The following is a 16,503-nucleotide window of genomic DNA, read 5'->3' on the forward strand; positions in this document are numbered from 1 at the left end:
CCCTGTTATCTCCCCAGTCTCTAGTGTAGTACTGAAACAGTTTGGCTGCATTTAAAACAACAAAACAAACCCTGTATCATTTAAGAGGAAGAAAGGAAGAGAAACATTTAATTTTGGAATATGTGTAGGTGGTAGATTATGACCATGAAAGGTCCAAAAGAGTGGAAATTAAAGGTAAGAAAAAAAATTATGTGTTAGAATGAATGCTTTGAGAAAAGCACAGATACTGTTATAAAGCATGTTCATGAAAGCAAGAAAGAGTAACATCAATATATTATTAGGCATTAGCTTCTCTGTAATGAGGAGTTAAAGTAAACCTAACAAACCTTATTTAAAATTAAAAAATCACATCTTGCAAAATGTTATTTACAGCTCAGATCCATCTCAGTGATCTATTATTTTTTAATTTTTATTTTTTAAATATATTTTTATTGACTTCAGAGAGGAAGGGAGAGATAGAAACATCAGTGATGAGAGAGAATCAGTGATCTGCTGTCTCTTGCATGCCCCCTACTGGGGATCGAGTCCACAACCCGGATGCTCTGTCCACTGAGCCAAACCGGCTAGGGCTCAGTGATCTAATATTGATAAACTCCTAGGTTTTCCCTAAACTGGAAAAATTTGAAACTTTGACATAGAATTTAAAAATGTTTTGATAGATGTTATTAACATTTTTATCAGTACAAAACCAGCCTGAACTGAGTTTACTCTGGAGTTAGTGGCATTTCAGAGGGAGCTAAACAGTGTTCAGTGGATTCTGTGAAGATTATTTTAGCATTTGGAAATTTTGATCTGCTTGGTAGAAATACTTTTGTAATCTTACTAAGCATTATAGAAATTTACAAAAAATGGATTTTAGGCTTTATCATGATACTTTAAATTTATAAGTGACTCTGTAATTGGACAGCAAGAAAAGCTCAACTCAGTGATTTTCCTTAGCGATGCAGTGTATTGACAAAACATTGTAGCATGTTGATATGACATTAAATCTATTTCTTAAGTTCAATGTGTGTGAGATAGATGAAGAAATAAATTAATGTTGTAAGGTCATTGGCTTCAAGCTTCTTGGGATGGAAATGTTTGCAATCTAGGCTTAGGTTTTATAGATTTTAAAGTTGTGAAAGGATTGTAGTAGCTGGGGGAAATGTAGAGGGTGTTCAAATTAAGGCTTTTATTTTAATGTTAGAATTTTATACAGTTTTAGGAACCCTGTGGAAAATTTGAAAATTATTAATTGAAGGGATTGATTATCTATATAGTATTTTGTTTCGGTTAGGAAATGGATCACAAGACACATAAATACCTTACAAATGGGAAAGAGGAACTGGTTAGCTGGACCATAAGTGATCTTCTAGCACTTTACCTAATTCATTTGAACGTCACGTATTTAGCCAGTGTGGTCACTTCAAAGAAACTTCTTTACCTTAACAACATTCAGACAAGACCAAAGAACAGAAGGTTTATTTTTCTGTATATCATTGTTAATGAAATTCTGTTTTGTGTCACAATTATAAAGTGAAAATGACTACCAGAAAAATACAGTGTTATTGTTTTTAAAAAAAGCCTACTTTTTATTAAAACAAACAAAAAAATAATAAATTTTAAAAATTCCCTTCTGAGGAACAAGAGAAAACCCAGTTCTAAATACTTTTTGTGTTACACAGGAACTAATGTCTGCAGTAACAAGCTTTTTAGAATATCATAACAGCAAGAACTCAACTTATCAAAACATACAAGATACAGCCAAAGCTATACTTGGAGCAAAACCATAGTTTTAGGAGCTAAACACTAATGAAGACTAAATTAATGTTCAATTTATGAGTTATAAATACTATAACAAACCAATCTGGATGGAGAAATGACTATTTAAGAAGAAATGGATGAATTAGAAAACGGATAATTTGTAAATAAATGCAAGGTGAAAATAGCTAGGTAAGGTCAGTTTCTTCCTTCATTTTACAGATGAGAAAGTAGACTCACAAAGCTGAGTGACTGCCTGCCTAGTATGTGGCAGAGTGCTCTAAGGGCACAGCTGGTGGGCCCTGATGCATTTATTTTCTGCATGAAAATTGGCACTAACCGACTAGTCCATTGGTCTGAATTCTGGTGAACAGTTTGACCCTTAATGGCTAGGGAATGGCTTGCGAATGATATGGCTAGATATGTTGCAATTGCTTCAAGTAACTGGTTAAGGAAATAGAATAAAAACCAGCTATCAGTTGAGGATGGTCCTCACACGGGAGAGTCTTAGATGCCCAATCCATCCTGTTTTCTTTGGTCTCTTGACCATGTGAACCATGAAGGTCCAGCGCCTAGAATCTGGCACTTCATGGTATACTGTGCCTCACAGCTGCCCTAATGCTATAGCTGTTCTTTTTTCCACCTTTTAACTCGAGGCCAAAAGAAGAGAATTGACATCTACAAAGCCACACAGTTGGGAAGATGGCAGCGACTACAGTAGAGCCCAAGACTGACTCTGAGGCCAACACTTGCCTCCTATTAGAGATAACTGGGGGCTTAATACTCAGGGACACTGGCAGTGTCCAGGTAGAGGCTTCATAGCATCTGTGGCAGGATATCCCGGTAGGCACTGCCAGGAATGCTTTGCCACTGTCTTATAAAATCAAATTCCTGGGACACTGAAAGGAGGCAGCCCACAAGGTGTGTGTGTGCGTGCGTGCACAATTATGTCTGATTTTTCCTGCTTTGAATGACAATATAAGAAATATTTTTCTTTCCCTTTGACCCTACACTGAGGAGACATTGGCAGGGTATAGGAGAGCAAACTGTCTAAATAACAGCTGTTGCTAGCTCCTTCCAATTGATAAGCTTATGTAAAAGTGTGGACTCAGATTTGCCAGTTTTGGTAATTTTTGAAAATAATCTTGAAATTCATTTTTTTAAAAATGCAGAATCTTCAAATATTAAATCTTTAAATACCCAAATTCTTTTAGTATTATTTTGGAAACACAATTTGGACTAAAGAACAGCATGTGTCTGTAGGCCTGTTCTGGGTTGAAGGCTCTGGATTTATTACATAAAGCTCTCTCCCTTAACTGCCATGAGTACAAATAATTCATTTAGAAAATGCAGGTGCCTAGGTCCTGCAGCAAGAGTAGATGGTATCTAATAAGTATTATAGAATAGAAAGAAACAGAAAGCACAGAGAGAACAGAATTTTTTTTAAATAAAACAGTATTTTCCAAGAGATAAAAGGTGGTATTTGGTTAATGGAAAAATAACAGGATACCCTTAAATTCTTAGAAATGAAAACATAATAGTGTGAATAAAAAAATTAGTAGGAGAATTGAAATTTAATGATGAATTCTCAGAAAGTAGGGCAAAAATCAAAGAATTAGAAATGAGAGCGAATTAAAGATATGAAAATGAAAGGTTCAGCCCCAGACTACCGATATTAAATAATAGGAGTTTTAGGATGAAAGAACAGTGAAAATGGAAGGGGCAAAATCATTGTGAAATAGTATAAGGAAATTTTCCAGGTCTGAAGGATAAGTGTCAGATTGCAGGAGATTGCTCAGCCAAAGGGACAAAAATAAACCCATTCCAAGAAAAATCCTGTGAAATTTCATAACACCTGTGGACAAAGAGAAGAATCTTCCAGAGCAGAGAACAACACAAATAAGCAATTACATGCATCACTTTAGAATCAGAAGCATTTTGGATTTTCTAACTGTAACAATGGAACAAGACTTTCAGAAATAATGGGAAAATGTATTTTCACCTGAAATTCTATGCCCAATTTAAGTATTAGTTAACTGGAAGATTAATATTACAATAATTTCTAACATACAAGACCTACAATGATGATGGTGTGTAGTTGAGACAATGACTGTGTTTCCATCATGAATGTCTACACTGAAGTCTATTATCTATCTAATTATCTATGTATCATCTATCTACTTATTAACCACCATCTTGAAAAATAATGTTGATTCCTATAGTCTGTTATGCAGAAGAAAACAAACTCTATCACAGGCATTTTCTCCTATGGACATATATGCATAGATTATCTTTTGAGACAGATGATGTTGATAACTGTAATTGACTAAGTAGGAATGTTGTGAGGGAAACTTACTTTTCATTGTTTACCTTTTTTTTCTCTTTAACACAGTTCCATGTGTGTCTATGTGTTTTAAAGATGAATAAAATAATATGTATTTCTTAAAATTTTTAAATAAAATAAAAATAAAGGTAATAAACATTTCATATAGTTTAAAAAACTGTAAGAAACTACCCCCTTTATCATTTAAAAATATTTAGCATTTTCTCTCCTTGTAACATTCAATGTTTTTTGAAAGTTGCAAATTTAAATTTTGTTCTGTATGGAAGAAGGAAAGATCAATTTTTTTGTAGTACTGGCCAAGTACAATAACACAGATTAAGAATTCTTAGAGGCTGAATAATTGATGATATGGATGATAAAACTTCTCTTGTTCCACAGGAGTAATTCTATAGTTTTAGAATACCCTTTAGTAAATGTAATAGAATTCAAGTAATTCTAAACTTGAAAACCTTGCTCTATTAGGATCATATTTTCAGTATTAATTACCTGGTGGTCTTACCGTGGGAAGAAGCTTGCCACAGCATTGACAAGGCAACAGCTGAAGCTAAAAAGTCAATTCTGCACTAATAATCATTGTTTTTTCATTTTGTTCTGCCACTCACAGATGTTGTCAATTGTTTATTCTGAAACGTCAAAAGACAGAGTTAACTTTCAAATTGACCAAAGTTTTTGTGTGAAAATTGATACTGCAAAATCAGCAAAGTTAATTAAATCTTTATGTTTTGTGGGTGTTTTTTTTTTTTTTTTACATTGTCATCTATTGGGTCCCCATTCTTATTTCACTTTATTCTATTCCTTATTTCTAAAGACTTTTTGAAACTTAAATAGAAAGCTATTCCCATTTACTCAGAGTATACTATACTTGCTACCTTTCCTAAAGTATCCATGCGTAAGAGGCAAGATGGGAAGAAGGCAATATCCTCGATAAACAAGACTTAGAATTCCATAGTTATTAGGATATATTGTGTAGGTGAGTGTTGTTTTATAAATGACATTTAATATGTTTATATGCTAAGTAATCCAAGTAGGGAATACAGTTAGCAAATACCAGTACGTTTTCAATAAGGAAGAAAGAGCTAGCATCCTGGAAAAAAGGCAAGAGAGAAGAATTAATGCCAGACAAATTTAAAGAAGCATGACATTAGGGTTCCTTGTGACAATCAGAAGGGCATTCACTTTTTCAGAACACTGAGTTAATGCAGCACACTCCTGTCCTGCTTTTTTTCTATTGTGAAGATATCTTTTGTTTGCCTACCTGTCCTAAACTTCCTTACTAGTCATTGTCAGTTTCGAGGTGGAGGGGAAAATATTACAGATGGTAATAGTTGTATGAGAATAGGAAAGATAGTTAGCTAGTGTGGTATCCTTTCACAAATATTTAGAAGAGAGTAAGACTGTTGAATGTCAGAATGGAGGAGGAGGAATCTTCCACTTGGTATATCCTAACAGGAGTTCACTATGTCACAGATTGGAGATTAGTGGATAAATATTGATGTTGTAAATGCAACCCAAACTGACTATAGCAAAAAATGTAATTTATTTTCTCAGTAACTGAAAGGCCAGTGTAAGGCTGGATTCAGGAACCTAAACTTGATTATTAAGACTTGACTTCTCTCCACCTCTTAGCTCTCTATGGCTGCATTGGCTTTATTTCCAGATTTTGGAGGAAACTGGCCGTAATCACACTGTCCTGAACCCAGTGGTACAGGGATTCTGCATTCTGATGTTTAAGCAAAAGTCTCAGAATTATGTCTTGTTGACTTTGATTGGTCCATCCCTGTGGATATGTTGGAGCCAAGGACCATGTCTTATGGGCCTTTGTGTCCTTGAAGATTAGCACAGGGTGTTGCACAATGTAGAGTAGGTGCTAAGAATACAAATATTATGCTAAAATGTAAGCTGCTCTTCTGAAAGGAAGCAATTTGTATTATAGGAGCTATTCTAATATATTCCTAATTTTAATTTCCCCCCCCCCCAAGAATGGTAACTTGTTGGGTAGGCTGAATATGTTTACTAGAATCTAAGAACCTAAGACTTTGTGCCTACATGCTATCAGGACTCTGTCAGAATTTCATGGTATAATTCAGGAAGTAAGAAGTAAGAAAGTAACCTAGATCTCATATTGCTTGAACACCATAAGAGATCTATGATCAGGGAACACTTTTTATTTCCTTTGAATCATACTGAACAGGAGGGGGAGGTTTGAGGATTACATGGATGCTAGTTGGAATGGGAGGGCTCGAGTACTGGAATATCATGCATTACAGAGCAGAAGAATGACACATTACTGCTAAAATTATTCTTTCACAGTTGTGACAGAATATGAAATAAGCATATTATAATTTTTAAATATAGTTAGAAATTTATAGAGGTTTGAAATAGGTGGTCTGATGGGTCATACAAAACTTTTATTAAATCTAATGAGAAAAAGTGACCTGAAACAGATATAAGATTTAAGTGTTATGTCAGTTACTAATACCAGTCTTCTGAATTTAATAGAGTTCCAAATACTAGATTTTTAGTATGATAGAGGAAAATGTACCTAGTTATTCCAAAAGAGAAACTGTTTGGCATTTATATAATTATGCCTGTTTTCCAGTGGGAACTTCACCTTCAAAGCTTTTTCTTCATCTTTTAATTTCCATTGAGTGCCAACTTTGCCTCAACAACGTTTCTTAAAGTTGAAAGCATGAAAGCAGAGGAGATTCAATTATCAGTGATGTCACTGAAGTTGAGGCTTTTCCAATCACGCTTGTCTGTTCATTTTGTATAGTCCCAGAACTCACTAATGTACACCAATTTAAAATGAATTTACTGACTTAACCACAAGATCTCAGAGCTCTAATTGCTTGGGAAACTGCAAGAATACACCATTTGAACTCATGGGTCCTGACATTAACAGATGCTGTTAAATATTTAAAGTAGTCAAGAGAACTAGCTTCAGCTAAATAATTGTAATGTTTATCAGAATAATAAGGTGCAGACTTTTAGGAGACTCATAATTATGCAGTTTTATGGTAATTTTGATTATTGTGCATGAGTTTAAAATATTTCAATTCTTTGAAATGGATAGCATAAACAACCTATGTTATTCAAGGGATATGTATGATTTGTATGAATAAAATGTAACAGGCAATATAGTGTGGTTATTGGGTAGAGTCGAAAGGTGGACTCCTGGATTCAAATCCTGCCTAGCCGCTTACTTAACTAAATAAGACTGTATGGGTTCATCTCTTTTCTTAGTTTCTTCATCTATAAACGGGATTAATTTTAGTGCTTTCTTCACAGAGTTTAAATGTGTTATTGTGTATAAAGTACCTAGGACAATACTATATAAGCATTTGCTGTTCTGATTACTATCTGTAGGTCATTATAATTTTTCTATAGGATATATGGAATCTTAAAATGCAATATAGTAATATGTAGAAAAATATATGAGGAAGCCTACAGGAAGTTCAAGCATATTGCATTGAAAAATTCAGTAGTTAACTTAAAGCTACACTCTTCCTCACACTCTGGGACAGTGTATTTCAATGTGTATCCCAAGGATCAGTTGTATTAGAATCAACCAGATTGCCTGTTAAGTGGAGATTCCTGGGCCCCACCTTAAATTCACTGGATTTGAGTTTCTGGGTGTGAGAATAAGAATGTTGACAAAGGTCTAAATTGATTCTTATGCAGGACAAATTTTGAGAATTTATATTCCCAGTTAGTCATGATTTCCCCTTTTCACTTTCACTGTTTCTCACTTAGAACTTTTTCAGGTGTCGTCTTATTTCTCTCAGCTCAAGGTTCTATCCCATCTCATGTTCAAGGAATTGAGATTTTTCTTTCAAAAATCACAATGGACCAAAGTTGATCCTTCTAGTTCATTTCTTTTCCACTGTTTGTCATAAGTGAGGTGTGAAACCATTCTGGCCCTAGAATTCCTCAAAAAATCTTCTTCAGTTGTCTTTGGAACTGCTCCCAATTGCCTGTCTCACCCAGGTTTTGCCTTTTCCCTTCTCTCGTATTTTTCATTTCCTTTCTTTCTGTAAACCTTCCTGGCTTAGAAGTCAAGGAGGAGTTTGCAGCTGGTAAGGGAGACCTCTTTTATTTTTTCCCAGTCCCTTAGCCCATGGCAGGCTTTCTTAGAGAGAAGGCACAGTGTACTAGTAAAAGGTGCCCTAGTCCTCCAGAACCTCTGGCCTATGTCTCTTTTTTGGACTCCATCTGAATCCCGCATCCCTGCCTATGGATTTTGCTGCCATAAGCATGTGAGACATTAAGCAATCTCAGACTGCAATGTTTGAATATACTTGACTGAGAAATTTTCATTTAAACCTTAACATATGTCAAAAACTTACTTATTTCTTGGTTCCTAAATATAAAGCCATGTATTGCCACGTGGAAATAACCACATACATGAACATTTAATTATTTCTTGACTAAGGTAAAGATTAATAGGAAGTTGCATATGAGCATAACCAATGGACACAGACAGTAGGGGGGTGAGGGCATGTACTGGGGGTGGAAGCGGCTGGGGAGAGGTCAATAGGGGAAAAGGAGACTCATGTAATACTTTAAACAATAAAGAATTTAAATTTTAAAAAAGATTAATAGGAAGCATTTTTGGCTTATAGAGTTCGTAATACAACTCCCCTTTAAAATGCATGAACTTGTTATGTTCGTGTGACTAATCACATAATCCATTGGAATCTTAATGATCCGTGAGATAAATTGTTCACATTTTAGAGGTACATCTACATTACAAAACAGCGGTGCTTTTCAAGAGGCCACTGCTCTGTGTGCTTGTGAAAGCACTTGAGGCACACAGTGCTGAAAGTGGGAATCATATTGATGACTCACAGACATGCACATTGTAGTAAGAAGAAAACAATAGAAGTTATGGAAATGCACACTTTGCCAAATTTGCTTGTTCTTAAAGCAACATGGAAGTTGTATTAGTATTTTAGTTGGCAAAATGGGAGAAATTTGAGTTTTTTGAAAGGATTAGCATTTACTTGAAATAACAAAACTTTTAGAAAGCAGTCTCAAATAAGACAAATTTAAGGAAAACGTAGATACAACAAAGAAATCAATTTATTTGTAGAGTTTTAGTTTAAACTGCTTTGTATACCTGTTTCAAGAGTTCTCTTATATTTGTTTGATCAAATAAATAGATGAGTAAGTTCCATTAGGATTATTGATCCATTCAGTAATTTTTTAGTTTTGCTTGTATTTTAGTTTCATTTGGGGGGGAAGATGGGCTTTAATTAAGCTTTCATGTTGCTACTTATGTTTTTCTTAGAATAAATTGGACAGTCATTTTTGTTGTTGTTAATCTTCCCCTGAGGTTATTTTCCAATTAATTTTTAGAGAGAGTGGAGGGGAGGTGAAGAGACAGAAAGAGAAACATCGATGTGAGAGAGACAGACACATCAATTGGTTGCCTCCCACATGAGCTCTGACCAGGGCCGGGACGGAGCCTGTAACTGAGATATGTGTCCTTGACTGGGAATCAAACCTGGGATTCTTCATTCTGCAGGCCAGTGTGCTCTTATCAACTGAGCCAAACTGGCTAGAGCTGGAGGGTCATTTTTTAAAAAATATATATTTTATTGATTTTTTACAGAGAGGAAGGGAGAGAGATAGAGAGTTAGAAACATTGATGAGAGAGAAACATCAGCTGCCTCCTGCACACTCCCTACTGGGGATGTGCCCGCAACCAAGGTACGTGCCCTTGACCGGAATCGAACCTGGGACCCTTGAGTCCGCAGGCCGACGCTCTATCCACTGAGCCAAACCGGTTAGGGCTGGAGGGTCATTTTTTTAATAAACTAAATTTGATAAGTAAGTTTAAGGTTAGTTATAATTATCTTGATATATAAGATAAAGAATAAGACAGTTATGAATACTAAAAGGAACCACAGAAGAGTTTGTGATTTTTAATTTATTTCTGTGATCACATATGTGAATTGGATGGCTTAGTATTTGCTGCATTTATGTTGTGGTTGCTTGCTATGTAACTCTTCACTCTGTTTATATTTGTAGACAATACAGTCAAATGAAAATGTATTAGATACGTTTTGTGAACAAATTTTTTTCTCCCATAGGGATGCCCTCTACATCTTTATTCGTAAATCTTCTTTCAGCTTTATTCATCTCTTTTGTGTTTGGAGAAACAGAAATAAGGTTTGCTGGACAAACAGAATTTGTAGTTAATGAAACAAGTACAACAGTTATTCGTCTTGTCATCGAAAGGATAGGAGAGCCAGCAAATGTCACAGCAATTGTGTCGGTAAGAAACGATTGTAGTTCTATCCTTAACTGAAATATATATTAAATTTCTCAGTTTCCATGGCAAGAGTTTTTTTTAACTGTTTGAGATTCTGAGTAGTTTGATCATGATAAATGATTTGCATATACACTGTTCCATTTATACAGGTTTATGGAGTGGAGTGCTCCAAGGTGGCCTGTGTGTTTGTCAATAATAGTATTTTAAAGATACAGACTGAAAAAAAAAAATAAAGACATAGACTGATTATTTTAAAATGTTCATGTTTATTTTAAAACAAATAAAACAAAAATATCAATAAGTATTTCTAAGTAAAAGAATATTTTATTTTGGGTAATTTGGATTCTAGTTGTCTCTGCTTGAAAATATTATCTATTGTCAGGTGGCTTTAGTAAATATATGAAATATTTAAAAGTAGAAAAAAGCAATTAAAAAACCCTTAGTTATGTCACAGCTCTCTCTCTCTCTCTCTCTCTTTCTTTCTCTCTCTCTCTCTCTCTCTGTCTCTCTATTAGGAGAAACTAGGTAGATCAGCTTACATTGAAATTAGGTAGAATTTGTTAAACTCTTACACACAATTTGATTATTGGATGAATTGAGTGTGCATGTTGTGTTTATGTTTAACCAAAAAGTACTGCCATATGACCTCTAAGGATATTATTATATTTGAGGCTCAAAATGCTTGAGATTTTTGTTTTCCGAAAGAAGTTTTTAAGCAGTAGGTTATATGATCACATTCTGAAATAATGTGAAGAGAGACAAAGAGAAAAACTACATATGCAGCAAACCTAATATTACACTTTTGTGCATTACTTCTAGTTTTTAACTTATTACATATATGTATATAGTTATTGAGTTTATTTTTTGATATATACTATACTTGATAATCTTGTACATATAATTTTGCTTGTATTTTAATACATTTTTCAGGTTGGTCTATTCTCAGCTTTTCTTGATAGTGGTGTCATCATTTCCCAATCATTCCTCAACTATTTTTCATTGAGGTTGCTGTCAATTTGTGTTGTTAGAAATGTTGCTTTAATGAAACTATTTATATATGTATTGATTTTTTAAAATATATTTTTTATTGATTTCAGAGAGGAAGGGAGAGGGAGAAAGAGAGATAGAAACATCAATGATGAGAGAGAATCATTGATCATCTGCCTCCTGCACACCCTCCTTTGGGGATCGAGCCCACTGCAACCCAGGCATGTGCCCTGACTAGGATGGAACCATGACCTCCTGGTTCATAGGTTGACGCTCAACCACTGAGCCACACCGGCTGGGCCTATTTTTGCATATTTTGGATTGTTAAATGGTTTCTTTGGTTGGATGACGTGTTTTCCCCCTTTGTTTCAGTGACTCTTGATATTTACTATTTTCTAAATGACTGTGCCACTTTTTATATTAAATTATGAGAACAACTTTTCCCCGGCCCTTGGGAACTTACTTGGATCAAGTGTTTAAAACGTAATTTATTATAAACGAAAATTAGAGCTAGACTAAAATTTGCCTATACATGTCCTTTACTTTTTATTTATTTTCTAGTAGCTAAGTTATTCATTTTGAGTTATTAGTAAAAGAAATCTCATTTTGATTTGCACAAGAAGCTGCTGCTTTATAATTTCATAATTATTGTTCCCTTGAGAATCTTATTAGCAATGCTGACATAGAATGAGGTCTTAAAAAGTTAAGGAAAAGTTTATAATGACTAGTATGTTTGGAATGCTAAAAGAATTGGGTCTTTATTGGAGCTGTGGGAGAATATAAATAAAATTTCATTTTGAAAGTTTTGGAAAGAGCAGTTTCTTTGAAACTTATAGGGAAAAGAATTAATTTTTCTAATACATTTTGCCAGGCTACTTTCAACCGTTAGCTGGGAGAGTTTTAGCTGCAGTTTGTCTTGTTAGGTTTGCTGTAATTCACTTCAGATCAATCAAGAGGCAGAGAAAAAACATTCGCAGCATACTTTCCTTTATAGTTATTACTTTTCTATGTAGTGATTTCTTTACGTTCCAGAGCATAAGCAAATGTTTTTGTGCAGCATCATTTCTTTTTATAATGTCTTTTGAAGATGATTATTGGTTGCTAAATATTTGCCTTTGTACATCTTATCTGTAAATATAGTGTTATTTCACTGGAGCTGTGGGGGCTTGCCTGGGATGGGAATGGCCAACCAGGGAAAAAGGAGACATATGTAAAACTTTAGACAATAAAAACAAAACAAAACAAAACAAAAACATAGTGTCACCTGATGATTCATGCTTTCCCTGTTGATTGCTCCAGTTGGTGTCAGGTTTTCTTGTCCTAACACTGCACTGTGTAAGAAATGTCTATATTTCACATTTGATAGCTGTATGGAGAAGACACCGGGGACTTTTTTGACACATACGCTGCAGCTTTTATACCTGCTGGAGAAACAAATAGGACAGTGTACATAGCAGTATGTGATGATGACATACCAGAGCCTGATGAGACTTTTATTTTTCACTTAACATTACAGGTAAATCCTCCCCACCGAAAACTTAAACTCATAAAAATCTTGTAATGCTTATAAGTCTATTTCTCTAGAGAGAAGCCCATTTAGCTGGTAAGTGGTGGTTTTCATAGAAACCAGAACTGAAAACCTCTTTAGCAATTCCACTGTCTGGTTATTCCTCAGAGTCTTCTTTAGAAGATCCTACAGCTAGTTTTTGGATCCATTCAGCTTATTTAGGAATTTCCATGGCAGATGCTCAAGAAAACCTTGTCTTTCATTTGGCCCTTTTCTCTTTTGTCCTTTCCCTGCTACCAGATGCACAAAAAATGACCGTGACTTCTGAATTCAAAGGAGAAGGATACAAAAAGGCAGGCATGGAAGTGGGAGGTCCCAATGCATTTGAATAAATTCGGAGTATCTCTGGGAAAAATGCTTGAATAGCTTAAGGTTTAATTGTCCTTTGTGGGTTAATCTGTTAGGTTGAGGCAATGACTCCTAACAATGCTGTAGTTAATTTTTCTAAAGGGTATTGAGAATTTTTTTTTTATTATATTAGTATAATTAACTTTTCATGAAAATGATACTTGCAACACGCATGTTTTGCTTGGTACACTCTGTTTTTAAAAAACATTTTATTGATTTTTTTTTTACAGAGAGGAAGGGAGAGGGAGAGGGAGAGAGAGTTAGAAACATCGATGAGAGAGAAACATTAATCAGCTGCCTCCTGCACACTCCCCACTGGGGATGTGCCCACAACCAAGGTACATGCCCTTGACTGGAATCGAACCTGGGACCTTTCAGTCCGCAGGCTGACGCTCTATCCACTGAGCCAAACCGGTTAGGGCTGTACACTCTTTTTTTTTTTTTTTTTTTTTTATATTCCTATATACTGTTGTTGAATAACAAGTAACGTTGCAGACAAGTCTTCGTACATTTATTAGAAAAGTAGTTTTAATATTTTATTATTATTTTTTAAAATATATTTTTATTGATTGCAAAGAGGAAGGGAAAGGGAGAGAGAGATAGAAACATCAATGAAGAGAGAGAATCAATGACTGGCTGCCTCCTGCATGCCCCCTACTGGGGATTGAGCCCGCAACCCGGACATGTGCCCCTGATCAGAATCGAACCCAGGACCCTTCAGTCTGCAGGCTGACTTTCTATCCACTGAACCATATTAGCTAGGGCTTAATATTTTATTTTTAATTTGACACTATGATTTGTGCAATAACTACTTATTAAATGTCAGCACCTTCTAAAGTATAAGAAAAAGAATTATGTTTGAATAGAATTTCATACTGCTTACTTTATTCTCTGTCACATCAGTAATGACATTAGAGTAGTTATAATACATATAATACTAGCCATTGATTACTTATAATTATAATGATTTATATTTTAATAGTCAGTGATTATTTCCAAAACTTTTTTCAAGAATTCTTGCTGGGAATCTTTTGCAGTGTTGACTGAGTTTAAATGTATTTAACCTGTGCATTAAAAGTATTCTTGTATTTTTATTCACATTCTTAATAGTTACTTAAAGACAAATTTTGTTAAAATGATTATTTTTTCCACTTATTTTTAAATTATTAATTTATTTTTGGGTTTTTTTTTTAGAATCCTTCAGCAAATGTGAAGCTTGGATGGCCCCGGACTGTTACTGTGACAATATTATCAAATGACAATGCATTTGGAATTATTTCATTTAATATGGTATGGTTACAACTTGATTATCTTGTGGTTGCTAGATAATAGTGTAATTTTTTGATAATTGGTTATGATATTACCAAGTATCATTGTCTTTTAATACTTAAATAAAAATTGCTCTAACTTCATTTGTATTCATATTCTATAGACTGTCCATTTGTTTTGTCAAAGATTTCTTTGTATTGAGGAGGGCTATACGATCATGGTCATCTCTTATTCTAATTTCTTTCTGTTGATCATTCCATCCAACTTACTTGTTACCTCCTTTGGTGGTCTCTAACTCAGATGTCATCTTAGTCGGTTAGATTTGTTAAAACAGAATACCATAGCCTGGGTGGCTTGAAAACAACAGAAATTTATTTCGTACTTCTGTGGCTGAGAAGTCCAAGGTCAAGGCATCCACATATTCAGTGTCTGGTGAAAGCCCACTTCCTGGTTCATAGGCAGCTGTCTTTTTGCTGTGTTCTCATGTGGCAGAGGGGGCGAGGAAGTTTCTTTTTTAAGAGCACTAATCCCATTCATGTGGGCAAAGCTTTCATGACCTAATCTCCTCCCCAAAGCCCCACCTCCTAATACCATAACATTGCAGGTTAGGGTTTCAGCATGAATCTGGTGCTCGGGCGGGGAGGAGTGTGCAGAAACATTCCGTCTGTAGCAGATGTTATAACCCAATTTTTTTTTTATTGTTTTTGCTTGATTTCCCCAATTGCCACTTAAAGCATTGTCTGTCAGCCTCTTCTCAAAGTTTGGTGTGACTCCAGAAAAAGAAAAACATATGGAAAGAAAACTAAAAAAAACTAATAAACTTAAAATTGAATAGCAGACATTATAGTGCTTAAAATGTCTTTGGTCAATCCCTACCCTGAGATTTCCCCGCTATTAATATTTCCTAAAGGTTAAAACTCCATGTCATAACCTCTCAGTTTTGCTCAGCAGTTTACTTTTTTCTCCCTTATCACCAAATGTCAGTGTCCATGGCCAGTTCTACGTTCAGAGGGTTGTATCTTTAGACACAAACACACAAGACAGGTCCCAGGCCTTAAAGCAAAATCTATCTTAAATACAATTGGATTTTGCCACTTTGTTTTAGACTACAATGACCTTCCTGATACAGAGACTCTTTGAATCCTATTACTTTTGTTATCATTACTAAAAGATGAGGTGCTACTCTGCAGCTTTTTGTTTATTTTCCAATTTCGATTGCAACTACAATTGGTATATTCTATGTCATTTTCTTCAATTATCTCTGAAACAAGGTGAGCTATAGATGAGTATGATCCTCATAACTGCAATATTTTTATTAAAAAGGATATGTAGGTAACATCAATATAGTAGACATTTTCTAACCTCCATTATATATTGTCATTTACAGAAATGAAATTAATCAATAATTTATTTTGAATGCTGGGGAATTATAGTTAATTATGAAGCAGGCTCCCTTACTTGCTTAATTTCCCTCCCGATTGCCTTTCCTCTGCACTCACTTCTAATTTACCTTCCCTAACGTTATATTGATTTGTTTAAAATATTCTTTCTTTTTTAGTGTTGGCATTATACATCCTGACCTCTGGGAATGAATTCTTGTTTCTAACTTTGGTCCCAGGTCCATGATATGTGGTCTCTCACTGGGTAGCTGCCCTGCATGACTAAAATTAAACTAAATAACTGTTAACCTCACAGTCATTGCTAAATAGGCTGACTTTGGTTCCCAGCATAGATCATGATTATAATGATGATGAAGATAACATTAATGATAATAATAGTAACTGCCAGTGTTTACTGAACCTTCACTGTGTGTCACCTACTAGGATAAGCACTTGATGTGAATAATCTCATTGAAACCTCATCATAACCCTTCGTGACAGGCATTCCTATCCCCGTTTATCGATGGGTTCCTGAAACTTAGAGTCCTCTGGAGAGATGGGCACCGCTGCCCTAGTTAGTGTGCACCTGGCC

General features: G+C 34.9%; 1 protein-coding gene across 1 annotated transcript in view; it reads left to right on the top strand.

Moving 5' to 3' along the window:
• Window positions 1–16,503, top strand: part of ADGRV1 (adhesion G protein-coupled receptor V1) — a 459,983-nt gene that overhangs the window by 6,873 nt on the left and 436,607 nt on the right. The window contains exons 2-5 of the mRNA XM_036308704.1: window positions 5,711–5,786; window positions 10,146–10,364; window positions 12,715–12,864; window positions 14,458–14,553. Coding sequence (XP_036164597.1) covers window positions 5,711–5,786; window positions 10,146–10,364; window positions 12,715–12,864; window positions 14,458–14,553 — 541 coding nt within the window. The remainder of the gene's footprint in view (window positions 1–5,710; window positions 5,787–10,145; window positions 10,365–12,714; window positions 12,865–14,457; window positions 14,554–16,503) is intronic.

Source organism: Myotis myotis, unplaced genomic scaffold, assembly GCF_014108235.1.
Source record: "Myotis myotis isolate mMyoMyo1 unplaced genomic scaffold, mMyoMyo1.p scaffold_m19_p_5, whole genome shotgun sequence".
Classification (NCBI taxonomy): domain Eukaryota; kingdom Metazoa; phylum Chordata; class Mammalia; order Chiroptera; family Vespertilionidae; genus Myotis; species Myotis myotis.